General features: G+C 48.6%; 1 protein-coding gene across 1 annotated transcript; it reads left to right on the plus strand.

Moving 5' to 3' along the window:
- Window positions 1-9,246: 9,246 nt before the first annotated feature.
- On the plus strand, window positions 9,247-10,093 carry LOC147964180 (uncharacterized). Its single transcript, XM_087529869.1, has 2 exons — window positions 9,247-9,529; window positions 9,609-10,093. The coding sequence occupies exons 1-2, from the start codon at window positions 9,247-9,249 to the stop codon at window positions 10,091-10,093; spliced, it is 768 nt and encodes a 255-aa protein (XP_087385995.1).
- Window positions 10,094-24,712: the final 14,619 nt, after the last annotated feature.

A 24,712-nucleotide genomic window follows, 5' to 3' on the forward strand; every position in this document is an offset into this window, starting at 1 on the left:
TGTCGGAGTTAATAACCATGGGTAGCCTAGCCGGCTCCCCCTGGCCCTTCTGAAAAAATTACGAGCCGATCCGGCTCTCAAGAATCCAAGACACGGGGCCGCCTTCCCCTTGCCGGCTGTCTCCCAGGCCAGCTATCGGAAGGCGGCCCGACTTCAGCCCTCATGAAGAAAAGCCGTGGGAGGGCCGGCTCCAAGAAGCCGGCTCCCACAAAGCGGTCAAGATCGTACCCTCGAAGTCCGCATCCACATAACGGAGATGTGACGGGGCGTGGCTACATTGAAGCCTGCCACCCTCGAATCCCGGAGCACGCCTGGCACAGTGCGCCGTACGGGTGGCCATGACCCGTCCGGCGCGACACTGTTGCCACGTTGACCCTGATGTCATCCACGACGGGCTGCCAGCGTGGCCCATGGGCGGTGGGCCCCTTTGGGCAGAGAGACACCTGAAGGTGGCCAGGCCACCCCCAGTCGGCCCAAGACAGAGCCGGCTCCCCACAGCCGGCTTGCCACCTACCTCGAAGGAGACGCCCCATTAAGAAGACAAGACGCGGTGAGGCTACAGTGATCGCCCACCGGGCGGCGGCACTGTAGCCATGACCACCTCGGTGAAGCCCTCGTCACCAAGATTGAGCAACAGTAACCAGCCCCCGACAAGGCCTTGGATAGTGGGGCCTGCCTGTCAACCAAGGAGCCGGCAGCCGAACCAGCCGGTGGGCCCCAGCAATCGGCGCAGAAGCCGGCGAGCGTAGACACAGATGGCTGGGCCCCACGCCCAGCCGGATTACCATTGTACCCCCGGGGGTAGGCCTATATAAACCCCTCGGGACACCCATGCAAAGATGGATCCCTGCTAGTTTCAGACACCACATAGGGAGGAGAAGAGAGCGAGCCTTGCCCTTCTTCCTCCTCTCGCCAAACAGCTCAAGGAGCATTGTGTAGCTACTTGTTCATCTAGTGATCATGCGGAGACCCCGCAGAGCAGCAGTAGGGGTGTTATCTCCATGGAGAGCCCCGAAGCTGGGTAAGATTCGCCGGCGTGCATGTCTTCGCCTCATCCCGTTTCCAGGCACCGGCGACGTCTTACTGGCTCCCACAATGATAAGCCACCCATTAGCATATGTCGCACCTACCACCCGACAATTATTGACTCTAGTAAACCCTTTGGGTATTAGTCACATGGAGATGTGAACTAATGAAATATGTGAACTAGATTATTGACTCTAGTGCAAGTGGGAGACTGAAGGAAATATGCCCTAGAGGCAATAATAAAGTTATTATTTATTTCCTTATATCATGATAAATGTTTATTATTCATGCTAGAATTTTATTAACCAGAAACTTAGTACATGTGTGAATACATAGACAAACACAGTGTCACTAGTATGCCTCTACTTGACTAGCTCGTTGAATCAAAGTTGGTTAAGTTTCCTAGCCATAGACATGAGTTGTCATTTGATTAATGGGATCACATCATTAGAGAATGATGTGATTGACTTGACCCATTCCGTTAGCTTAGCATTTGATCGTTTAGTATATTGCTATTGCTTTCTTCATGACTTATACATGTTCTTATGACTATGAGATTATGCAACTCCCGAATACCGGAGGAACACTTTGTGTGCTACCAAATGTCACAACGTAACTGGGTGATTGTAAAGGTGCTCTACAGGTGTCTCTGATGATACTTGTTGAGTTGTCATAGATCGATAATAGAATTTGTCACTCCGATTGTCGGAGAGGTATCTCTGGGCCCTCTCGTTAATGCACATCACTATAAGCCTTGCAAGCAAAGCAACTAATGAGTTAGTTGCGGGATGATGCATTACGGAACGAGTAAAGGGACTTGCCGGTAACGAGATTGAGCTAGGTATTGAGATACTGACAATCGAATCTCGGGCAAGTAACATACCGATGACAAAGGGAACAACGTATATTGTTATGCGGTTTGATCGATAAAGATCTTCGTAGAATATGTAGGAACCAATATGAGCATCCAGGTGATGTCTACTACACAACCTTCTTCTTGTAGACGCTCTTGGGCCTCCAAGTGTAGAGGTTTGTAGGACAATAGCAAATTTCCCTCAAGTGGATGACCTAAGGTTTATCAATCCGTGGGAGGCGTAGGATGAAGATGGTCTCTCTCAAACAACCCTACAACCAAATAACAAAGAGTCTCTTGTGTCCCCAACACACCCAATACAATGGTAAATTGTATAGGTGCACTAGTTCGGCGAAGAGATGGTGATACAAGTGCAATATGGATGGTAGATAAAGGTTTTTGTAATCTGAAAATATAAAAACAGCAAGGTAGCAAGTGGTAAAAGTGAGCTAAAACGATATTGCAATGTGTTGAAACAAGGCCTAGGGTTCATACTTTCACTAGTGTAAGTTCTCTCAACAATAATAACATAATTTGATCATATAACTATCCCTCAACATGCAACAAAGAGTCACTCCAAAGTCACTAATAGCGGAGAACAAACAAAGAGATTATGGTAGAGTATGAAACCACCTCAAAGTTATTCTTTCTGATCTATCTATTCAAGAGTCCGTAGTAAAATAACATGAAGCTATTCTTTCCGTTCAATCTTTCCTAGAGTTCGTACTAGAATAACACCTTAAGACGCAAATCAACCAAAACCCTAATGTCACCTAGATACTCCAATGTCACCTCAAGTATCCGTGGGTATGATTATACGATATGCATCACACAATCTCAGATTCATCTATTCAACCAACACAAAGAACTTCAAAGAGTGCCCCAAGTTTCTACCGGAGAGTCAAGACAAAAACGTGTGCCAACCCCTATGCATAAGTTCACGAGATCACGGAACTGGCAAGTTGATCACCAAAACATACATCAAGTGGATCACGTGATATCCCATTGTCACCACAGATAAGCACATGCAAGACATACATCAAGTGTTCTCAAATCCTTAAAGACTCAATCCGATAAGATAACTTCAAAGGGAAAACTCAATCCATTACAAGAGAGTAGAGGGGGGAAACATCATAAGATCCAACTATAATAGCAAATCTCACGATACATCAAGATCGTATCACCTCAAGAACACGAGAGAGAGAGAGATCAAACACATAGCTACTGGTACGTACCCTCAGCCCCGAGGGAGAACTACTCCCTCCTCGTCATGGAGAGCACCGGGATGATGAAGATGGCCACCGGAGAGGGATTCCCCCCTCCGGTAGGGTGCCAGAACGGGTTTAGATTGGTTTTCGGTGGCTTATGGCGGCGGAACTCCCGATCTATTCTGTTCTTCAATGTTTCTAGGGTATATTGATATATATAGGCGAAAGAAGTCGGTAAGGGGAGCCACGAGGGGCCCACGAGGGTGGGGGGCGCCCCCAAGGGGGACAGGCGCGCCTCCCTGCCCCGTGGCCACCTCGAAGCTTCCGTGGCTTCAACTCCAAGTCTCCTAGATCACGTTCGTTCCAAACATCACGCTCCCGAAGGTTTCATTCCGTTTGGACTCTGTTTGATATTCCTTTTCTGCGAAACATTGAAACAAGGGAAAAATAGGAACCAACACTGGGCTCTGGGTTAATAGGTTAGTCCAAAAAATAATATAAAAGTGTAAAATAAAGCCCATACACATCCAAAACAGATAATATAATAGCATGGAACAATAAAAAATTATAGATACGTTGGAGACGTATCACCAGGTTCCGCTATTGGTTATTGACCGAAGACGTGTCTCGGTCATGTCTACATAGTTATCGAACCCGTAGGGTCCGCACGCTTAACGTTCGGTGACGATCGATATTTTGAGTTTATGTGATTTGATGTACCGAAGGTAGTTCAGAGTCCCGGATGAGATCAGGGACATGACGAGGAGTCTCAAAATGGTCGAGACGTAAAGATCAATATATTGGACGCCTATATTCGGACATCGGAAAGGTTCCGAGTGATTCGAGAATTTTCGGAGTACCAGGGAGTTACGGGAATACGGGGAAGAAGTATTGGGCCTCATGGGCCAAGTGGTGGAAGAGAGGAGGCAGGGCGCGCGGCTGTTGGAAATATGCCCTAGAGGCAATAATAAAATGGTTATTATTATATTTCCTTGTTCATGATAATTTTCTATTGTTCATGCTATAATTGTGTTATCCAGAAATCGTAATACATGTGTGAATACATAGACCACAACATGTCCCTAGTGAGCCTCTAGTTGACTAGCTCGTTGATCAATGGATGGTTACAGTTTCCTGACCATGGACATTGGATGTCGTTGATAACGGGATCACATCATTAGGAGAATGATGTGACGGACAAGACCCAATCCTAAGCATAGCACAAGATCGTGTAGTTCGTCTGCTAAAGCTTTTCTAATGTCAAGTATCTTTTCCTTAGACCATGAGATTGTGCAACTCCTGGATACTGTAGGAATGCTTTGGGTGCGCCAAACGTCACAACTTAACTGGGTGGCTTTAAAGGTGCACTACGGATATCTCCGAAAGTGTCTGTTGGGTTGGCACGAATCGAGACCGGGACTTGTCACTCTGTATAACGGAGAGCTATCTCTGGGCCCACTCGGTAATGCATCATCATAATGAGCTCAATGTGTCTAAGCAGTTAGTCATGGGATCATGCATTACGGAACTAATAAAGTGACTTGCCGGTAACGAGATTGAACGAAGTATTTGGATACCGATGATCGAATCTCGGGCAAGTAACGTACCGATTGACAAAGGGAACTGTATACGGGATTGATTGAATCCTCAACGTCGTGGTTCATCCGATGAGATCATCGTGGAACATGTGGGGCCAACCTGGGTATCCAGATCCCGCTGTTGGTTATTGGACAGATAGATGTCTCGGTCATGTCTACATGGTTCCCGAACCCGTAGGGTCTACACACTTAAGGTTCGGTGACGCTAGAGTTGATATGGGAATTAGTATGCGGTTACCGAATGTTGTTTGGAGTCCCAGATGAGATCCCGGACGTCACGAGGAATTCCGGAATGGTCCGGAGGTGAAGATTTATATATGGGAAGTCATCATACGGTCACCAGAAGTACTCGGGGGTTTGCCGGTATTGTACCGGGACCACCGAAGGGGTTCTTGGGGTCCACCGGGAGGGTCCACCTGCCCCGGAGGGCCCTATGGGCTGTATGTGGAAGGGAACCAGCCCCTAATTGGGCTGGGTGCCATCCCCCTAGGGCCCATGCGCCTAGGGTTGGGGGGGGGGGAACCCTAAAGGGGGCTCCCCCCTTGGCTTGGGGGGCAAGCCTCCCCCCCTTGGACGCCGCCCCCCTCTAGATCTCATCTAGAGGGGATGGCCCCCTTCGCCCTATAAATAGAGGGGAGGAGGGAGGGCAGCAGCACCTCATCCAAGGTGCAGCCCTCCTGTCGTGGTTCTAAGTCTGACAGTAGAATATGGGGGTAGGAATGGAGAGGCAAGATCTTAGCTATGGAGGAGTTGTACACACAAGGTTTACGAGTTCAGGCCCTTCTTGGAGGAAGTAACAGCCCTACGTCTCGGAGCCCGGAGGCGGTCGACTGGATTATACGTGTGTGAGTTACAGGGGGTGCGAACCCTTGCCCCAGAGGAGGGGGGTGGCTTATATAGAGTACGCCAGGACCCCAGCTCCCCTCCGTTACACAGGGTTCAATATACATTAAGAGGAGGCGTTACAGGTAACGCCTGTATTAAGGTGCTACAAATGAGCATTAAGTATGCGAATGAATGCTTGACCGTTGCTGCGCAGAGCGGCTTTAGGTCTTCTGATATGTCGAGTGGTTTGGTGGTCGAGTGACCTGAGTAAGAGAGGTCTCCGAGTGATTGATAGGTCGAGTGGACTTTACTTCGACACCTTTGTTGGTCCTCTGCTTCTGACTCTTGAACTCCTTACTTCTTAGGACAAGACTTTAGGTGGGGCGTATAGGTCAGGCCTATTACCCTACCCTAGGTCTGTGTCTACATCATTAGCCCCCGAATGGATCGAGGTTTGAGTGAAAAAGAAGGACGGTAGTTGACCTGGTTCTCGCCCTTGATCTGCCTTGTCTCCTTCTCCGAGTGGAGGACAACTGTTTGAAACTTTCGACTTCGTTTCAGTCGCCTTGATCGATTCAAAAATCACCGGCTAGTTTGTTCAGTGACATCTGTCGAGTGATATATCTGATTGGAATCTTTGGAGAGATCGGTTACAGAGGATCCCGAATCTCACGGGATTCGAAATTTGGGTGGAAGCGCGCCAGGCGGAGCGTCCCGCGGTAAGTGGAGTAGATAAATTGGACGTTTCGATTTCCGCGCCACCTTTTTCGCCACGTATCACGTGTGCAACTGTTGGGGGGATTTGACAGGGCTGATCGGGCCCATGCGTCAGCCACTTGGAAGTAGGCCTTTAAAAGCGGCGAAGCCGAGGCATTCACACCGTGCGTGCTCATTTCCCTTCTTCTTCCTCTCGCGTCTCCACCTCGCATAGCACGACCACTCTCGACACCGCTGTTCTGCCGCCATGGGGAAGGACAAAACGGCGGCGTTAGAGCGTGCGAAGAAGGCGACGGGGGCGGCGAAGAACAAGAAGATGAATCGGGGGTCTTCATCGCGCTCGGGGCTGCCGTCAGGTTGGATCCAGGGAGACTGGATCCGATCTTCGCTCCAGCAAGAGGACTTGGATGATTTGGCCGAGTTAGGGCTGATCGTCCATGAATCCGTGCGCCTGCCGAAGGGGGAATCGGAGCCACAGCCGCAACCGGGTGAGTGTGTCTTGCTCGCCACCCATGTCGACCGTGGTTTCTCGCTTCCACCACATCCTTTCTTTCAGGGCTTCTTAAACTTTTTCGGTGCCCAACTCCATCACTTTACTCCCAATACCATCACGTACCTTGCTGCGTTCCTCTGTATGTGTAAGAATTTTTTGGGGTGCCGACCGCACTGGGGCCTCTTCAAACACATCTTTACCATCCGATCCCAAACCGTGAAGAAAGCAAACTTGAAAGACGAGAAAACCCACGTTATCTAGATGTGCGGGGGCCTGGGCATTCAGAAGAGGAAGAGGAGCTCTTTTCCTCCGATGACTCTTCCTGAATCGGTCAGGGGTTGGCAGTCGACCTGGTTCTATTGCCAGGATATCGCGACCCCAGGCCAGTCGACCGGACTTCCCCCTTTTTCTTTTGATCGTGTCCAAACTCCATATTCCTTGCGAGTGACCGCTGCTGAGAAGGCAGAGACAGGCATGCTAGTTGAGAGAGTAGTCCAACTGATCAATCAGGGCGTCACTGGTATGGACCTGCTCGAGGTGTTCCTCAGTCAGCGGATCCAACCCCTCCAAGCTCGTGATCATTCTATGTGGATGTACTCCGGGGCTGGTGACACTGCTCGGGTTCATCCGGAGGAAGTGGAGGCCAAAACCATGGCCGACTGGCTGATGGGCATTACCGGGAACAAAGACAACCCCAGGGGTGCCAGGAGAGTTGACCATTTCAGCGACAGCAACCTGCCAGACAAGGTCCGGTCGTCATAACCGAATTTTTGAACCTATTTTTTGACTGATTGAGGTTCCGACTGACTTATGATTGGTTCCTTGTTTTGCAGATCTACACGGAGATGTATTCGATGCCCAATGGTGAACAAGCCCTAGAGCAAGACCAAGAGGGCGGGGACAGCGCCGAGGAGCGTGGCGAGTGGGAGTCCCCAGCTGATGGTGAAGAGGACGAGAGTGACGAGTCTGACGATGAGGAGGTGGCCGACTCGCCGCCTCGCTCTGAACGTCGATCCAAGCAGCGGCACGACCCCGTGAGCAGACGCGGCAAAGCCGCGGCGTCGAGTGCTCCATCTCACAAGCGCACTCGGTCTCCGACTCCAGAGTTGACTGAGACGGTTCCCAAGCATCCCAAAGCTAATCCTTCGAAGGCTCGGAAGACCTTGCCCAGGATCAAGATGGACGTCCCTGTTGCCTCTGGGTAAATGTTCTTCTCATATTTTCTCGTTCCGATCGGTTTTCTTGTTCTGACTGAGCGGATGATGGACCTATATAGCCCGACCTCGGCTGCGACTGATATGGATGTTGACAAGACCCCTGCCGATGAGGAAGCTGATGATGCTGTTACCTCCAAAGCCAGTAAGTTTGCCCGACTCGAAGTTTGTTTGGTCGACTGGAATATTGGTCAGTTGTCTTTATGGCTCTCTCTGTTTATTGCAGCTCCACGAGACATTGTTGTGCTCCGAGACGACGAAGAGGAAGTACCGCTGAGAGGAAGGAGGAGGAAGGACAAGGAGCCGGGCAGGAAGGCGACCAAAGCCCAAGTTCTTCGGTCGACTGGGACGCCTGCGGTGACGGTCGAGCGGCCGACAGACCCGGCTCGAACCAACGTCACCTTCGCTGTTCCTCTGTCGACTGATTGTCCCTCGGGATCAGCTGCTCAGGCTCCTGCTGCGCCTACGTCATTCCATGCTTCAAATCCGGTGGCTGCTTCGACTGCTCTACCTCCGTCACTTTTTGCTGCATATCAGACTCCGGACGATCCACCGGCTGCTGCCAGAGAAGCTCTTCTTCAACTGAACCTTGTGATGGGGCAGCTGAAGGTGGTGCATGAGGCCAGTCAGGTGGCCTTCAACGCTGGAGCTGCCATGCAAACCAATGTCCAGGTTAGTTGATTTTTCGATCGACCATTTTTTTTGTCTGACCACCCACTGGAGTGTGGCTGTTCGAAAATAGTATATCTCTTTGTGTCGGTTCGAACTGATTCTTTGTACTAGTGGGGGCACGCTGAGTGCACCCACTGGGTGTAGTCCTCGAGACCGTAGTTGACTGCGGGCAGTCGACTGTGGTCTGAGAATTTGGATCTGTCTTTTTTTTGAAGGACAGTCGACCGTTGACTGTGATCTGGAAATCAGTGGGGGCACGCTAAGTGCACCCACTGGGTGTAGTCCCCGAGACTGCCGTTGAATGTTTGATTCGGCGGTAGTCTTAGAATAATTATCTATTTTTATCTCTGTCGACTGATATGGCTGTGACTACAGAAATCTTGTGATCTTGGGGCTCAACTTTCTGACATGAACAAACAACAAATCAGCCTCAACCTTGATCTGGAACTGGCCAAGAAGAACCTCAAGACCGCTCGTGATGAAGTAGCTGCCATGGGAGGTAACCAATCGACCGCTCCATATCCCAACACTGGCACTTTTCCTTTCCATCTTTGAACCGAGTGGCTTCACTCGAGCAGATGTATGTAGTGAAAACCGCCAACTCCAAGCTCGCCTGAAGAATGTTATTTCTTTAGAGAAAATGAAGGAAGCTTTGGAGAAGAAGGATCTGGATCTTGCCGCAGCACAGAAAGAGGCGCGCGAGAAGACATCGCTTGCTGACAAGAAGCTTGCTTCAGTCGGCAAGTTAGAAGAAGAAAACTCCAAGCTGAAGACTGCTGTATCTGACGCCAATCAGGAGGTCGAGCGACTGAAGAAGAACAAAGAGAAGTTGACCGACGAACTTGGAAGCCTCAAGGCCAAGAATGGCGAGCTAGAGTCTTATCTAAGCCAACTTGCTGCGAAGCTAGTCTTGAAACTTGAAGGTATTGACTAATCTGTCTTATTTCTGTCGACTGACAAGTCTAATGGTGTCGTCGACTCATAATTCTCTCGATCATGCAGAACTTTGCCAAGACTTTGAAGCGGAAACCGGGCGGGTCGAGACGGGTCTCGATCCCATCAACTGTCTAGTTAAAGATGATGTTGCGATGAATGTGTTGCGGTTGGAGTCTCGCATGGACAGCGCGGTTTCTTATCTGGAACGCTTGAAAGCTGCAATGACTCGGGTTGATGCTGGTCTTTGGCCTCAGGCGGAGCTGTCTCAAGATCTCAAGTCTTTGATGGCTCGACTGAATCAAATCCCTGAACGCGTGGGAGAATGGAAGAAGTCATCCGCTCGCTGTGGTGCTGACGTCGCTCTGTCTCTGGTTCGAGTGCACTGCAAGGATGTCAAAGAAGACAAGCTGGCGGAGCTCAAGGTTGCTAACACGAGGAAGCATACGTTTCAGTCTTTCATGGACACCTTCCTTGACGCCGGCACTCGCATTGCAGACAGCATTGACCTCGACAGTTTCTGCGACCCAGCTAGTCCTTCTCCTGATGCGTGACCGAAAAACATTATGCTCCACTTTTATTTGCCTCAGAATGCCGAGTGATTGTGTAACCGTTAAACTTCTTCGGGCTTGATGCTCGAATACTTTTGATCTGCCGTCTGGGACCTTGGGGTTTATCCGAACTTGGTTTATTTCTGAATATGCTGGTGTTTGCTTTCGACTGGAATTTGTTTTTGCTCGAAATACTCTTTGTGCTTGGAATGCAGCTCTGAGATGGGGAGTACTTAGGTGAGTACTTGGACTGCAACTAAGTTCCCGAGTGGGAGGATCGCTCACCACTCGGTAGAATTTTTAAACTTGCAAGTACTTGGACTGCAGCTAAGCCTCCGAGTGGGAGGATCGCTCACCACTCGGTAGGATTTTTAAAACTTAGGCGAGTACTTGACTGCAGCTAAGCCTCCGAGTGGGAGGATCGCCCGCCACTCGGTAGGATTTTTAAAACTTAGGCGAGTACTTGGACTGCAGCTAAGCCTCCGAGTGGGAGGATCGCTCACCACTCGGTAGGATTTTTAAAACTTAGGCGACTACTTGGACTGCAGCTAAGCCCCCGAGTGGGAGGCTGGCTCACCACTCGGTAGGATTTTTTTAAAACTTAGGCGAGTACTTGGACTGCAGCTAAGCCCCCAAGTGGGAGGCTGGCTCACCACTCGGTAGGATTTTTCAAAACTTAGGCGAGTACTTGTACTGCAGCTAAGCCCCCGAGTGGGAGGCTGGCTCACCACTCGATAGGATTTTTTAAAACTTAGACGAGTACTTGTACTGCAGCTAAGCCCCCGAGTGGGAGGCTGGCTCACCACTCGGTAAGATTTTTTAAAACTTAGGCGAAACGAATTCGCAGCTAAGCCCCCGAGTGGGAGGCTAGCTCACCACTCGGCAGGATTTTTTAAAACTTAGGCGAAATGGATTCACTTCTAAGCCACCCACTGGGGGATTTCTCACGTAACAAAAGCAACAACAATCACTGGGAAAATTATAACACTTTTGTCTTTTGATAAACAAATTACAGAGGTATCTCTTATTACATCTCATCCGAGTGAGTACTTAAGTATAAAAGGGGCGGAGCAGCTCTGCGTTCCAGGCTCGTGGCTCATCAATCTGGCGATCGACATTGTAAAGATGGTATGCTCCATTGTGGAGAACTCTGGTGACGATGAAAGGACCTTCCCAAGTAGGAGAGAGCTTGTGTGGTTTCTGTTGATCCACTCGGAGGACCAAGTCTCCTTCTTGGAAGGCTCGACTCTTCACATTCCTGGCATGGAATCGACGCAACTCCTGTTGATAGATGGTCGATCGGATCATGGCCATCTCTCTTTCCTCCTCTAGGAGGTCAACTGAGTCCTGCCGGGCTTTTTCTGCTTCATCTTCAGAGTAGAGTTCGACTCGGGGTGCATTGTGAAGCAAGTCACTTGGCAAAACTGCTTCAGCTCCATGGACCAGAAAGAATGGGGTTCGTCTAGTCGACCGATTCAGGGTGGTCCTCAATCCCCAAAGAACTGACAGAAGTTCGTCGACCCATGCGCCTGCTGCATGCTTGAGGTCACGCATCAGTCGAGGTTTTAGTCCTTTGAGAATTAGACCATTAGCTCTTTCTGCTTGTCCATTCGACTGGGGGTGAGCGACTAACGCGTAGTCGACTCGTGTGCCTTGAGAGGCGCAAAAAGCTCTGAACTTGTCGAAATCGAAGTTTGACCCATTGTCAGTGATTATGCTATGCGGAACTCCATATCTAAATATCAACTCTCTAATAAAGCTGATAGCGGTGCAGGCATCAAGATTCTTGATAGGTTTAGCTTCAATCCATTTAGTGAATTTGTCGACTGCCACCAGCACATGGGTGAAGCCGCTCCTGCCAGTTCTCAGCGGTCCAACCATATCCAATCCCCAAACAGCGAAGGGCCAGATGAGTGGAATGGTCTTCAAGGCTGAGGCGGGTTTGTGCTACATATTGGAATAGAACTGACATCCTTCACATTTGTCGACTATCTCCTTCGCCATCTCATTTGCTTTTGGCCAGTAAAATCCCGCTCGGTATGCTTTAGCCACGATGGTCCGAGAGGACGCATGATGGCCATAGGTCCCCGAGTGGATATCATCAAGAATTATTTGACCTTCTTCTGGCGTTATACATTTTTGACCGACTCCAGTCGCGCTTTCCCTGTACAACTGTCCCTTTATCACAGTGAAGGCCTTAGATCGACGGACGATCTGTCGAGCCTCTTCTTCATTCTCTGGGAGTTCTTTCCTTAATATGCACGCGATGTACGGCACTGTCCAGTCGGGAGTGATGACCAAAACTTCCATGATCAGGTCGACCACTGCTAGAACCTCAACTTCAGTCGGATCCGTGGAACTTTTTGGTTGCGGGACTTCTTCGGTGAAAGGATCCTCTTGAACTGATGGTGTGTGGATGTGTTCCAGAAACACATTGCTGGAATGGCTTCTCTCTTGGAACCTATTTTTGCCAAATCATCAGCTACTTGATTTTTCAGTCGGGGTATATGATGCAGCTCTAACCCCTCAATTTCTTCTCTAGCTTTCTCACTGCGTTGCAATAACCGGTCATGGCTGGACTTCTGACGTCCCACTCCTTCATCACTTGATTCACCACCAAATCTGAGTCGCCATAGACCATGAGGCGACGAACGCTGAGTGAAATGGCCATGCGCAACCCATACAAAAGTGCTTCATATTCTGCTTCATTATTGGAGGAATCAAAGTGGATTTGGAGAACATATCTGAGCTTATCTCCTCGGGGGGAAACCAATACTACCCCAGCACCGGAACCATTCAGCATCTTAGAACTGTCGAAGAACATGGTCCAGTGCTCCGAGTGAACTTGTGTAACACCCTCAATGCGACTATAGCTCCCACGTGTCGAGGCATAATTGCATTGAAGGCATATGTCGCAAGTTAGGCAATCATCACAACATCCCATGTAATATAGATAATAAAAAGGGGAGATGACATAGTTGGCTTACACTCGCCACATCAATCAAGTACATAAATAACATTACATCATCCAAACACTCATGGCCCGACTACGGTGCCAAAATAAAAGATAACCCAACATGTGACACGGTCCAGATCACCCCCAACTGGGCACCACTACTGATCATCAGGGAAAGACACATAGTATCGTTGAGAGTCCTCGTCGAACTCCCACTTGAGCTCGAGCGCATCACCTGGAGCGGAATCATCAGGCCCTGCATCTGGTGTAATAGTAATCTGTGAGCCACAGGGACTCAGCAATCTCGCACCCTCGCGATCAAGACTATTTAAGCTTATAGGTAAGGCAAGGTAAATATAAGTGGAGCTGCAGCAAGCGACTAGCATATGTGGTGGCTATCCTGTTCGCAAAAGAGGGCGAGAAGAGAAGGCAAAGCGTGAGCGAGAAACTAGAGGACAACCTGCGCAAACATTACTCCAACACCGTGTCCACTTCCCGGACTCCGCCGAGAAGAGGCCATCACGGTAACTCACACTGTTGATTCATTTTAATTAAGTTAAGGTTCAAGTTATCTACAACCGGACATTAACAAATTCCCATCTGCCCATAACCGCGGGCACGGCTTTCGAAAGTTCAAATCCCTACAGGGAGTCCCAACTTAGCCGATGACAAGCTCTCACAGTCAACGAAGGAATAGACCTCCTCCCGAGACGTTCCGATCAGACTCGGTACCTCGGTTCTTCAAGACACTTCGACAGGTTAAAACAAGTCCAGCAACACCACCCAGATGTGCCGACAAATCCCGATAGGAGCGGCACATATCTCGTTCTCAGGGCACACCGGATGAGCAAGACGTCGGGTAGGCCAGCCCAGAGTTGCCCCTGGTAGCCCCGGACATCGCTCGGTTGGACCAACACTCAGAGGAGCACTGGCCCGGGGGGGCTAAAATAAGATGACCCTCGGGCTCCGGAAACCCAAGGGAAAAAGAGGCTAGGTGGAAAATGGTAAAACCAAGGTTGGGCATTGCTGGAAAAGCTTTAATCAAGGCGAACTATCAAGGGGTTCCCATTATAACCCAACCGCGTAAGGAACGCAAAATCCGGGAACATAACACCGATATGACGGAAACTAGGGTGGCAAGAGTGGAACAAAACACTAGGCGAGAGGCCGAGCCTTCCACCATTTACCAAGTATATAGATGCATTAAGATAACATGGCAATATAATGATATCCCAACAAGTAAATAAATGTTCCAAGAAGGAACGGTCTCCAATCTTCACCTGCAACTAGCAACACTATAAGAGGGGTTGAGCAAAGCGGTAACATAGTCAATCAACGGTTTGCTAGGATATGGTGGGTTAGAGGTTTGACATGGCAATTTGGGAGGCTCGAAAGCAAGTGGTAGGCATCGTAGCATTGGCATAGCAAAAGAGCGAGCATCTAGCAAAGCAAAGATAGTAGTGATTTTGAGGGTATGATCATCTTGCCTGCAAAGTTGTCAGAGTTGACTGGATCCTCGAAAGCAAACTCAACGGGCTCCTCGTTAGAGAACTCGTCTCCCGGCTCTACCCAAACAAGACAAACAAGAAAACGGAACACAATCAACCACGTGCAATGCTCAAACAATAAGATGCAAGGATGGTATGCTATGCGGGATGCGATGCGGGATGCATATGCAAGATTTGACAGGGAAAGCATGAACCTGGCCTCAACTTGTGATTCCAAGTGTGCCACTGGAAATATGAGATGAAATCGCTTGAAAACAATATAAAGTACGCCGGAATCGGAGTTACGGTTTGGAAACGGCAAGCAAATCAAATATGACCACGGTCTGCGATTTACAGCAAGTAGCCATCTAAATGCAACGAGATGAACATGCTACAGCACCCAAACATGGCATCAAAATACATGGAGGGGATGCATTCAAGATGCTTAACAAAAGTCTAGCACTGATCTACGGCCAATTCATCCATTAACAGGTTCAAACAAGCATGGCAAAAATGCATATGGTAAACAGATCTCAGACTTAGTGAAATTAACACTTGTCTGGAATTTCAGATCAGATAGCAATCTTCGGAGCAACAAAACTACATGCTATAGGACCTGAACATGGCGAAGTAAATCATGGCATGGAGCTACTCAAAGAGCTTAACAAAAGTCCATTAGTGACCTTGAGCCAAAAGGGATCATAAAATACAATTGCAAGCATGTGAACATGGCAAAAACATAATCAGTTCTCAGACTTGGTGAAAACTGAAGCATGCTGAAACAGATATCAAGTAGGCATGTTTACGAGCTCGATGCACTCACTACGGAGCAAGTCATGACAATCTAAGCATACATCCATCAAGAATACACAAAATGCAAGCTAGAAATGGCAAGAACAATAGCATAGCACGCACGGATCAACTACCACATCATCGGCAAAATCGCTAACAAGTAGACAATCTGCCCAGATTCACGAAGTAGCAAAAGTAGAGCTCGATTGACTCAAGCTAGGTTGATCCATAATTGCAAACAAAGACATGGATGGATAGAGCACTACAAGATTAACAAAACATCCTTACTGATCATCCTCAAAAGGGGCACGGATCACTAGGAAACCACATGAACATATGGCCATATGAGATAAACAGATCGAGGACTTGGTGGAAATGCTAAGTCCCTGAAATTAGCATTACCAAGTGCCTCACTTTGTAAGCTTGTGCTAGTCACCATACACATCACAGAAATACATGGGTTGCACCTCTGGAAAGATGGCAAAACCCTTAACAAAACATATGTAGAGCTCATGGGCATATCATGCATGCAATAATCATGGCAAAAATGACAAATATCTAAATGGACTAACAGATCTGACAATTAACTCAAGTAGCACTCTTCTAACAGCATTTCGGGCATCAAGATGAACTCAAATGAAAATGATGCAATGTAATGAAATGATGTGCTCTCTGAGACGAACATTTTGATATGCTATATGTGCGAAACGGAGCTACGGATGCAAAGTTATAGCACGATGAACAGGAGCATATGAACTAGGGTTTCGGGCAAAAAGTCAACCCTCGAGATTTTAGATCTCAGATCTGGCACGCTCTACGAGGTTCGTCGGCCGGAGCTTCGAGGTCGCCGGAGGGTCGCCAGACTTGGAGAGGAGACCGGAGCCGGGGCCGGCGAGCTCCGGGCGGCGCGTTGCCGGCGGGGCCGGGTCGGCGGCGGCCGGCGCGGTGGCGCGCGACGCCGGGTGCGGCGACGAGGCGGAGCGGCGGCGGGCTCCGGTGCACTGGGCGGCGGTCGGCGATGGCGGCGGTGACCGGCGAAGGAGAGGCGGGCGGCGCGGTGAGGGCGGCGTCCCGCGGGCAGGTGGCGTCGGACCCGGGCCCGGGAGGGCCCCTCGCGGGCTGAGCGGGCCGGCGGCGGGAGGAGGCGGCGATGTGGGCGCGGCTGCCCACGTGGCGGCTCGTGGTTGGCGGGGCGATTTCGTTCGGCCGGACCGGACGTGTCCGGTCGCGCGGAGGTGCTGGAACTAGGGTTTCGAACGGGGGAGATCCGGATTTTCGAGGAGGGGCTTTTAAATAGAGGTGGAGGGAGCTAGGAGAGTCCAAATGAGGTGCGGTTTTCGGCCATGCGATCGTGATCGAACGCTCTAGATGATGGAGAAGGTTTAGGTGGGTTTTGGGCCAACTTGGAGGGGTGTTGGGCTGCAACACACACGAGGCTTTTTCGGTCCCTCGGTTAACCGTTGGAGTATCAAACGAAGTCCAAATGGTACGAAACTTGACAGGCGGTCTACCGGTAGTAAACCAAGGCCGCTTGGCAAGTCTCGGTCCAATCCGGAAATGTTTAATCCCCACACACGAAAGAAAAGTAGAATTGACCACTGGAGGAGAACGAAGCGCCGGAATGCAAAACGGACAACGGGGAAAATGCTCGAATGCATGAGATGAACACGTATGCAAATGCAATGCACATGATGACATGATAAGAGATGCATGACAACGATAACAACACACGGAGACAAAAACCCGAACCCGAGAAAATAAAATAACTTAAGGCCGGAAACGGCAAGAGTTGGAGTACATATTGGGAAAGTCATATCCGGGGTGTTACAACACTCCACCACTACGAAAGGATCTCGTCCCGAGATCTAGGACTGAAAGAACACCGGGTACTCAGAACAGAGGTGATCCTCGCGTTCCCTGGTAGCTTCACGGTCGGAATGGTGTGACCACTTGACTTTGAGGAATTTGATTGACTTGTTGCGAGTCTTGCGTTCAGTCTCTTCAAGAATAGCAACGGGGTGCTTACGATATGAGAGATCTTCTTGGAGCTCAATGTCCTCGAAGTTGACGGTGCGGTCAGGAGTCTTGAAGCACTTTCAGAGCTGAGAGACATGGAACACGTCATGCACATTTGCAAAGTTTGAAGGAAGCTCGAGTTGATAGGCGAGATCGCCTCTTTTGCTGACAATCTTGAAAGGTCCCACGTATCTAGGGGCAAGCTTCCCTTTGATACCAAAGCGACGAGTACCTTTCATTGGAGAGACGCGGAGGTAAGCATGATCTCCGATCTCGAAAACCAAATCACGGTGCTTACTATCATAGTAGCTCTTCTGGCGGGATTGGGCTGCTTTGAGGTTATCTCGAATGACTTTACACATTTCATCTGCCTCTGTGATTAAGTCATTTCCGAGAAGCCGACGTTCACCGGTTTCAGACCAGTTGAGAGGGGTACGGCACTTCCTGCCATACAGAATTTCAAATGGGGCCTTGCCCGAACTTGCTTGAAAACTGTTGTTGTAGGAGAATTCAGCATAAGGAAGACAATCCTCCCACTTCATGCCGAAGGAGATCACACAAGCCCTGAGCATATCTTCAAGAATCTGGTTGACACGCTCGACTTGACTGCTAGTTTGAGGATGGAAAGCTGTGCTGAAGCGGATGTTGGTGCCCATGGCCTTCTGAAAAGAATCCCAAAACTTGGAGGTAAAGATGCTGCCACGGTCTGAGGAGATCACTTGTGGAATACCGTGCAGAGAGATAATTCGAGAGGTATAGAGTTCCGCCAATTGAGCTGCAGTGATTGACTCTTTAATAGGCAGAAAGTGAGCCACTTTGGTGAGTTTGTCGATGACAACGAATATAGCATCATTGCCACGTTTGGACTTTGGAAACCCAGTCACGAAGTCCATCTCAATGTGGTCAAACTTCCATTCTGGAATGGCAAGAGGTTGGAGGAGACCAGCTGGCCTTTGGTGTTCTGCCTTCACTCTTCTGCAGACATCACACTCATTCACGAATTGAGCAATCTCGCGCTTCATTCGAGTCCACCAATAAGCCTGCTTGAGGTCCTGATACATCTTCGTGCTCCCAGGGAGGATGGAGAGGAGAGAATTGTGAGCCTCGTTCATGACCACTTTACGAAGGTCACCTTTGGGCACAACAATACGATCCTCGAAGAAGAGAGTATCCTTGTCATCAAGGCGGTAGCACTTGTACTTGGGTTGACTCTTGGCAATCCCAATCTTCACCTTTTTCACCATAGCATCAAGAAGCTGGGCTTGGCGAATCTGGTCTTCCAAGGTAGGAGAGACTTGAAGGTTGGCGAGGTAACCTTGAGGAACAACTTGCAGATTAAGTTTGTGGAAAGCTTCACAAAGCTCGGGTTGATAAGGCTTGAGAATCAGACTATTGCAATAAGCCTTCCTGCTCAATGCGTCAGCAATCACATTGGCCTTTCCTGGAGTATACTCGATACTCGGATTATACTCTTGAATCATTTCGACCCATCAGGTTTGCCTGAGGTTGAGATTAGGCTGAGTGAAAATGTACTTGAGACTCTTATGGTCAGTGAAGATGTCCACTTTTCTTCCCAATAAAAGATGTCTCCAAGTCAAAAGAGCATGCACAACTGCCGCCAACTCGAGATCATGAGTGGGGTAGTTCTTCTCATTGGGCTTTAACTGGCGAGAGGTATAAGCAACAACTTTCTTCTCTTGCATCAACACTGTGCCAAGACCTTGGAGAGAGGCATCACAAAAGACCTCGTACGGCTTGGATTCATCAGGCGGAGTCAGAACTGGAGCAGTGATCAATTTCTCTTTCAAAGTGTTGAAAGCAATGTCACACTCCGGAGACCAAACGTACTTGACGTGCTTCTGGAGAAGATTTGAGAGAGGCTTCACGATCTTAGAAAAGTTTTCAACGAATCTTCGACAATAGCTTGCGAGACCGAGGAAGCTACGGAGTTGCTTCACGTTCTGAGGAGGTTCCCAATTCACAATTGCAGACACCTTCTCAGGATTCATCGCAATGCCCTTGGCAGAGATGATATGACCAAGATAAAGGACCTCATCGAGCCAAAATTCGCACTTGGAGAACTTGGCGTAGAACTGGTGTTCCCTCAGCTTATCAAGCACCAAACGCAAGTGCTTGGCATGATCTTCCTTGTTCTTCGAGAAAACCAGAATGTCGTCGAGATAGACCAAAACAAAGTCATTGGTGTAGGCGTTGAAGATGAAGTTCATCATGCGAGAGAAAGTCGGAGGAGCGTTGACGAGGCCAAAAGACATGACAGTGTATTCATATGAACCATAGCTTGTCCTGAAAGCCGTCTTGGGGATATCTTGCTCACGGATTCGAATCTGATGATAACCCATACGGAGATCAAGCTTGGAGAATACTTGGGCACCTTTGAGTTGTTCGAACAGCTCGTTGATGTTGGGAAGTGGGTATTTGTTCTTGATAGTCTTCTTGTTCAATGGACGGTAATCAACACAAAGTCGGTCCGTTCCATCCTTCTTCTTCACAAAAAGAACACCACAACCCCACGGAGAAGAACTAGGCCGGATGAGACCCATTCTCTCTTGAATATCGAGTTGCTTCTTTAGCTCCTTCAACTCTTCAGGTCTGAGCTTGTAAGGACGCTTGCACACAGGTTCCGTGCCAGGCTCAAGATCAATGACGAATTCAACTGGCCGGTGCGGAGGCATTCCTGGAAGCTCTTCTGGAAAGACGTCTTGATATTCGCAAACGACTGGAATTTGCGAGATAGCATCCAGTTCACCCTTCTCATTGAGAGAAAATAGACGGATGGTATCATCCCGAGCGGCAAAGACAATTACATCCTCAGACGAATGAGTCAATTGAATCTGCCTGGCTGCACAATCAAGATGCGCCTTATGCTTAGAAAGCCAATCCATCCCGAGAATAAGATCAATATCCGAGTTACCAAGAACCATAGGAGAAGAAAGGAACTTGTAATCACCCAACGTGATAGTAACATCCGGAGCCATCATTTTGGTGTTCATGAACAAACCCGGAGAAGAAACCGCTATCGGCTTAGGCAAATCAATAGTATGCACATCATGCCTTGATGCAAAAGGCTTCAATAAAAATGATAAAGATGCACCAATGTCAAAAAGAACTCTTGCGGGAATGTCATTAACAGGAAGGTTACCCATAATCACCCCTGGCGAGTCCTCTGCCTGAGCTGCATTCAGCAAGTTAACCTTGGCGGACTTGGTGTTATGCTTGACCATAGCTATACTTGCCGATCTCACAGGAGGAGGAGGAGGAAGACGCCTCTGGTTGAGACACTTGTTGGCATAGTGACCCTTCTGTTGGCACTTGTTGCACGTGACCTCTGAAAGCGGACGGTGGTACGGAGCACTCGGTCTTGGAGCTTGAGACGAAGTCTTGTTCTGAAAGCCAGGGTTGGGTGGGTGGGAAGATCCACTGCCACCTTTGCTCTTCTGCTGATACGGCTAACGAAACGGAGGAGGAGGAAGCCAATACTTCTGCTGCTTGGCCACTTGAGTAGAGGAAGAAGGAGTAACATCTCTAACTCGCTTCTTGGAAGCATCACACCTCAGTTGAGCAGCCTCTTACTTCAATGCCATGTTGTAGAACTCATCGTACCTCAAGGGCTCAAAGAGAACAAGAGTTAGCTGAATTTCTTCTCTGAGACCAGCCCTGAACTGGTATATCATGCTCTTCTCATCAGGGACGTCCTGCTTGGCAAAGCGGGCGAGCTTCTGAAACAACTTGTTGTAATCATAGACAGACAAAGAGCCTTGCTTCAGGTTGCGGAATTTCTCACGCTTGCTTTCAACCACGCTCTGAGGGATATGGTGAGCTCTGAAATCTTGACGGAATTCATCCCAGGTAATAACACGTCCACCTCTGAAATCCTTGTACTGCTGGAACCATTCTGCAGCTTGATCTTTGAGTTGGAAGGAAGCGAACTTGACAAAGTCCTCAGGCCTGACGTTACTGCACTCGAAATGCTTGCATAGATCCACGAGCCAATCATCAGCATCGGTTGCCTCAACACAATTGCTGAAAGTCTTTGCCCCGTTAGCAAGGAACTGGTTGAGTGTAGCAAAGTGATTCTGATTGTTGCCTTGGTTCCCTTGGTTGCCTTGATTGCGCTCTTGGAGAATTTGCATGATCAACTGTGTGTTTGCATTGTTTGCGGCCATCACAGCTTGCCATGCCTCCGGAGGAGGTGGAGGTGGTGGCGGATCCTGATTCTGATTCTGATTGGTGCTCTTAGCGGGAGCCATCCTGAAGAGGTTGACCACCGTTAGCACATAGCCAAATAAAATGAAGCTGAATCCAACGGAATGAAAATTGCAACATATAGTCTTCACATCCGAACAAAATGAACGAATGCATTCCTCTTGAAATGGTCACATATCCATAAATTGAGAAGCCACTTAGAATTTAGGTAGAGAAATAAATCAACAAGGTACGGATCAAGAACGAATAATCGGTAAGAAATCCCAATCTCAAACCAATATCCGTGGAAGAAGAAACTAGAGCTACAAGAATTCCCACCTATGAAACTCCTGAACCTTTCCGGTTATGCAATCAGGTGTTGGGGATACAGGGGAAGCATAATATCTCACCCAAACTAGCAAATCCTACATCCAGCTGTATCCATCCTTCAACACATAACCGAGAAAAACTTTGGAAACCATCTACCTCAACCTTCGAAAAGCATCCGTTATACAAGTTATGGCGATACTCCCGAACTCCCACCCCAGTACTGGGTGGCGTCGAGGTTATCTCACCAACGAATTGCATAAAAGAGATTTTCGATGTCGGCGTACTAAACTCAGGTATTCCAGAACTGCAACGATAAAATTATGATGACAACACCTCAGAGCTCAACTCCCCGGGACACTTCCACAAAACCACTGACAGGAGGCACCAAGACAATGTTCTCATCATAAAACCATCGGAATGATTCCAAGATCCCCGCGTGATCCTAATTTTTTTTAGTGAAATTTGAGAAGAGAAGAGTCAAAACTCTACGTCAGGATGCCTTACCAGAGCGATGAGGAGACTGGGAAGTAAAAATAATTCCTAAACTCTCCGATATATAATTCCTAAATGACTCAAAACATTTTTCTAGACACAACTCGGCCGCTAAAAACGATCAAGCAATGGGCTCCTAAGGTCGGGGAAGGCTCTGATACCAACTTGTAACACCCTCGATGCGACTATAGCTCCCACGTGTCGAGGCATAATCGCATTGAAGGCATATGTCGCAAGTTAGGCAATCATCACAACATCCCATGTAATATAGATAATAAAAAGGGGAGATGACATAGTTGGCTTACACTCGCCATGTCAATCAAGTACATAAATAACATTACATCATCCAAACACTCATGGCCCGACTACGGCGCCAAAATAGAAGATAACCCAACATGCGACACGGTCCCGATCACCCCCAACTGGGCACCACTACTGATCATCAGGGAAAGACACGTAGTATCATTGAGAGTCCTCGTCGAACTCCCACTTGAGCTCGAGCGCGTCACCTGGAGCGGAATCATCAGGCCCTGCATCTGGTGTAATAGTAATCTGTGAGCCACAGGGACTCAGCAATCTCGCACCCTTGCGATCAAGACTATTTAAGCTTATAGGTAAGGCAAGGTAAATATAAGTGGAGCTGCAGCAAGCGACTAGCATATGTGGTGGCTATCCTGTTCGCAAAAGAGGGCGAGAAGAGAAGGCAAAGCGCGAGCGAGAAACTAGAGGACAACCTGCACAAACATTACTCCAACACCGTGTCCACTTCCCGGACTCCGTCGAGAAGAGGCCATCACGGTAACTCACACTGTTGATTCATTTTAATTAAGTTAAGGTTCAAGTTATCTACAATCGGACATTAACAAATTCCCATCTGCCCATAACCGCGGGCACGGCTTTCGAAAGTTCAAATCCCTGCAGGGAGTCCCAACTTAGCCGATGACAAGCTCTCACGGTCAACGAAGGAATAGACCTCCTCCCGAGACGTTCCGATCAGACTCGGTACCTCGGTTCTTCAAGACACTTTGACAGGTTAAAACAAGTCCAGCAACACCACCCAGATGTGCCGACAAATCCTGATAGGAGCTGCACATATCTCGTTCTCAGGGCACACCGGATGAGCAAGACGTCGGGTAGGCCAGCCCAGAGTTGCCCCTGGTAGCCCCGGACATCGCTTGGTTGGACCAACACTCAGAGGAGCACTGGCCCGGGGGGCTAAAATAAGATGATCCTCGGGCTCCGGAAACCCAAGGGAAAAAGAGGCTAGGTGGAAAATGGTAAAACCAAGGTTGGGCATTGCTGGAAAAGGTTTAATCAAGGCAAACTATCAAGGGGTTCCCATTATAACCCAACCGCGTAAGGAATGCAAAATCCGGGAACATAACACCGATATGACGGAAACTAGGGTGGCAAGAGTGGAACAAAACACTAGGAGAGAGGCCGAGCCTTCCACCCTTTACCAAGTATATAGGTGCATTAAGATAACATGGCAATATAATGATATCCCAACAAGTAAATAAATGTTCCAACAAGGAACGGTCTCCAATCTTCACCTGCAACTAGCAACGCTATAAGAGGGGCTGAGCAAAGCGGTAACATAGCCAATCAACAGTTTTCTAGGACATGGTGGGTTAGAGGTTTGACATGGCAATTTGGGAGGCTCGAAAGCAAGTGGTAGGCATCGTAGCATTGGCATAGCAAAAGAGCGAGCATCTAGCAAAGCAAAGATAGTAGTGATTTCGAGGGTATGATCATCTTGCCTGCAAAGTTGTCAGAGTTGACTGGATCCTCGAAAGCAAACTCATCAGGCTCATCGTTAGCGAACTCGTCTCCCGGCTCTACCCAAACAATACAAACAAGCAAACGGAACACAATCAACCACGTGCAAAGCTCAAACAATAAGATGCAAGGATGGTATGCTATGCGGGATGCGACGCGGGATGCATATGCAAGATTTGACAGGGAAAGCATGAACCTGGCCTCAACTTGGGAATCCAAGTGTGCCACTGGAAAGATGAGATGAAATCGCTTGAAAACGATATAAAGAACGCCGGAATAGGAGTTACGGTTTGGAAATGGCAAGCAAATCAAATATGACCACGGTCTGCGATTTACAGCAAGTAGCCATCTAAATGCAACAAGATGAACATGCTACAGCACCCAAACATGGCATCAAAATACATGGCAGGGATGCATTCAAGATGCTTAACAAAAGTCTAGCACTGAGCTATGGCCAATTCATCCATTAACAGGTTCAAACAAGCATGGAAAAAATGCATATGGTAAACAGATCTCAGACTTAGTGAAACTAACACTTGTCTGGAATTTCAGATCAGATAGCACTCT

Source organism: Triticum urartu, chromosome 6A (assembly GCF_056163025.1).
Source record: "Triticum urartu cultivar PI428250 chromosome 6A, HENAU_Tu73, whole genome shotgun sequence".
NCBI classification, from domain to species: domain Eukaryota; kingdom Viridiplantae; phylum Streptophyta; class Magnoliopsida; order Poales; family Poaceae; genus Triticum; species Triticum urartu.

Excerpts from the sequence above, each read along its gene's own strand:
- LOC147964180 (XM_087529869.1), top strand. The coding sequence starts at position 9,247 with ATGAAGGAAGCTTTGGAGAAGAAGGATCTGGATCTTGCCGCAGCACAG. Across the intron at positions 9,530-9,608 it reads GCTAGTCTTGAAACTTGAAG|AACTTTGCCAAGACTTTGAA; the intron begins GTATTGACTAAT and ends TCGATCATGCAG.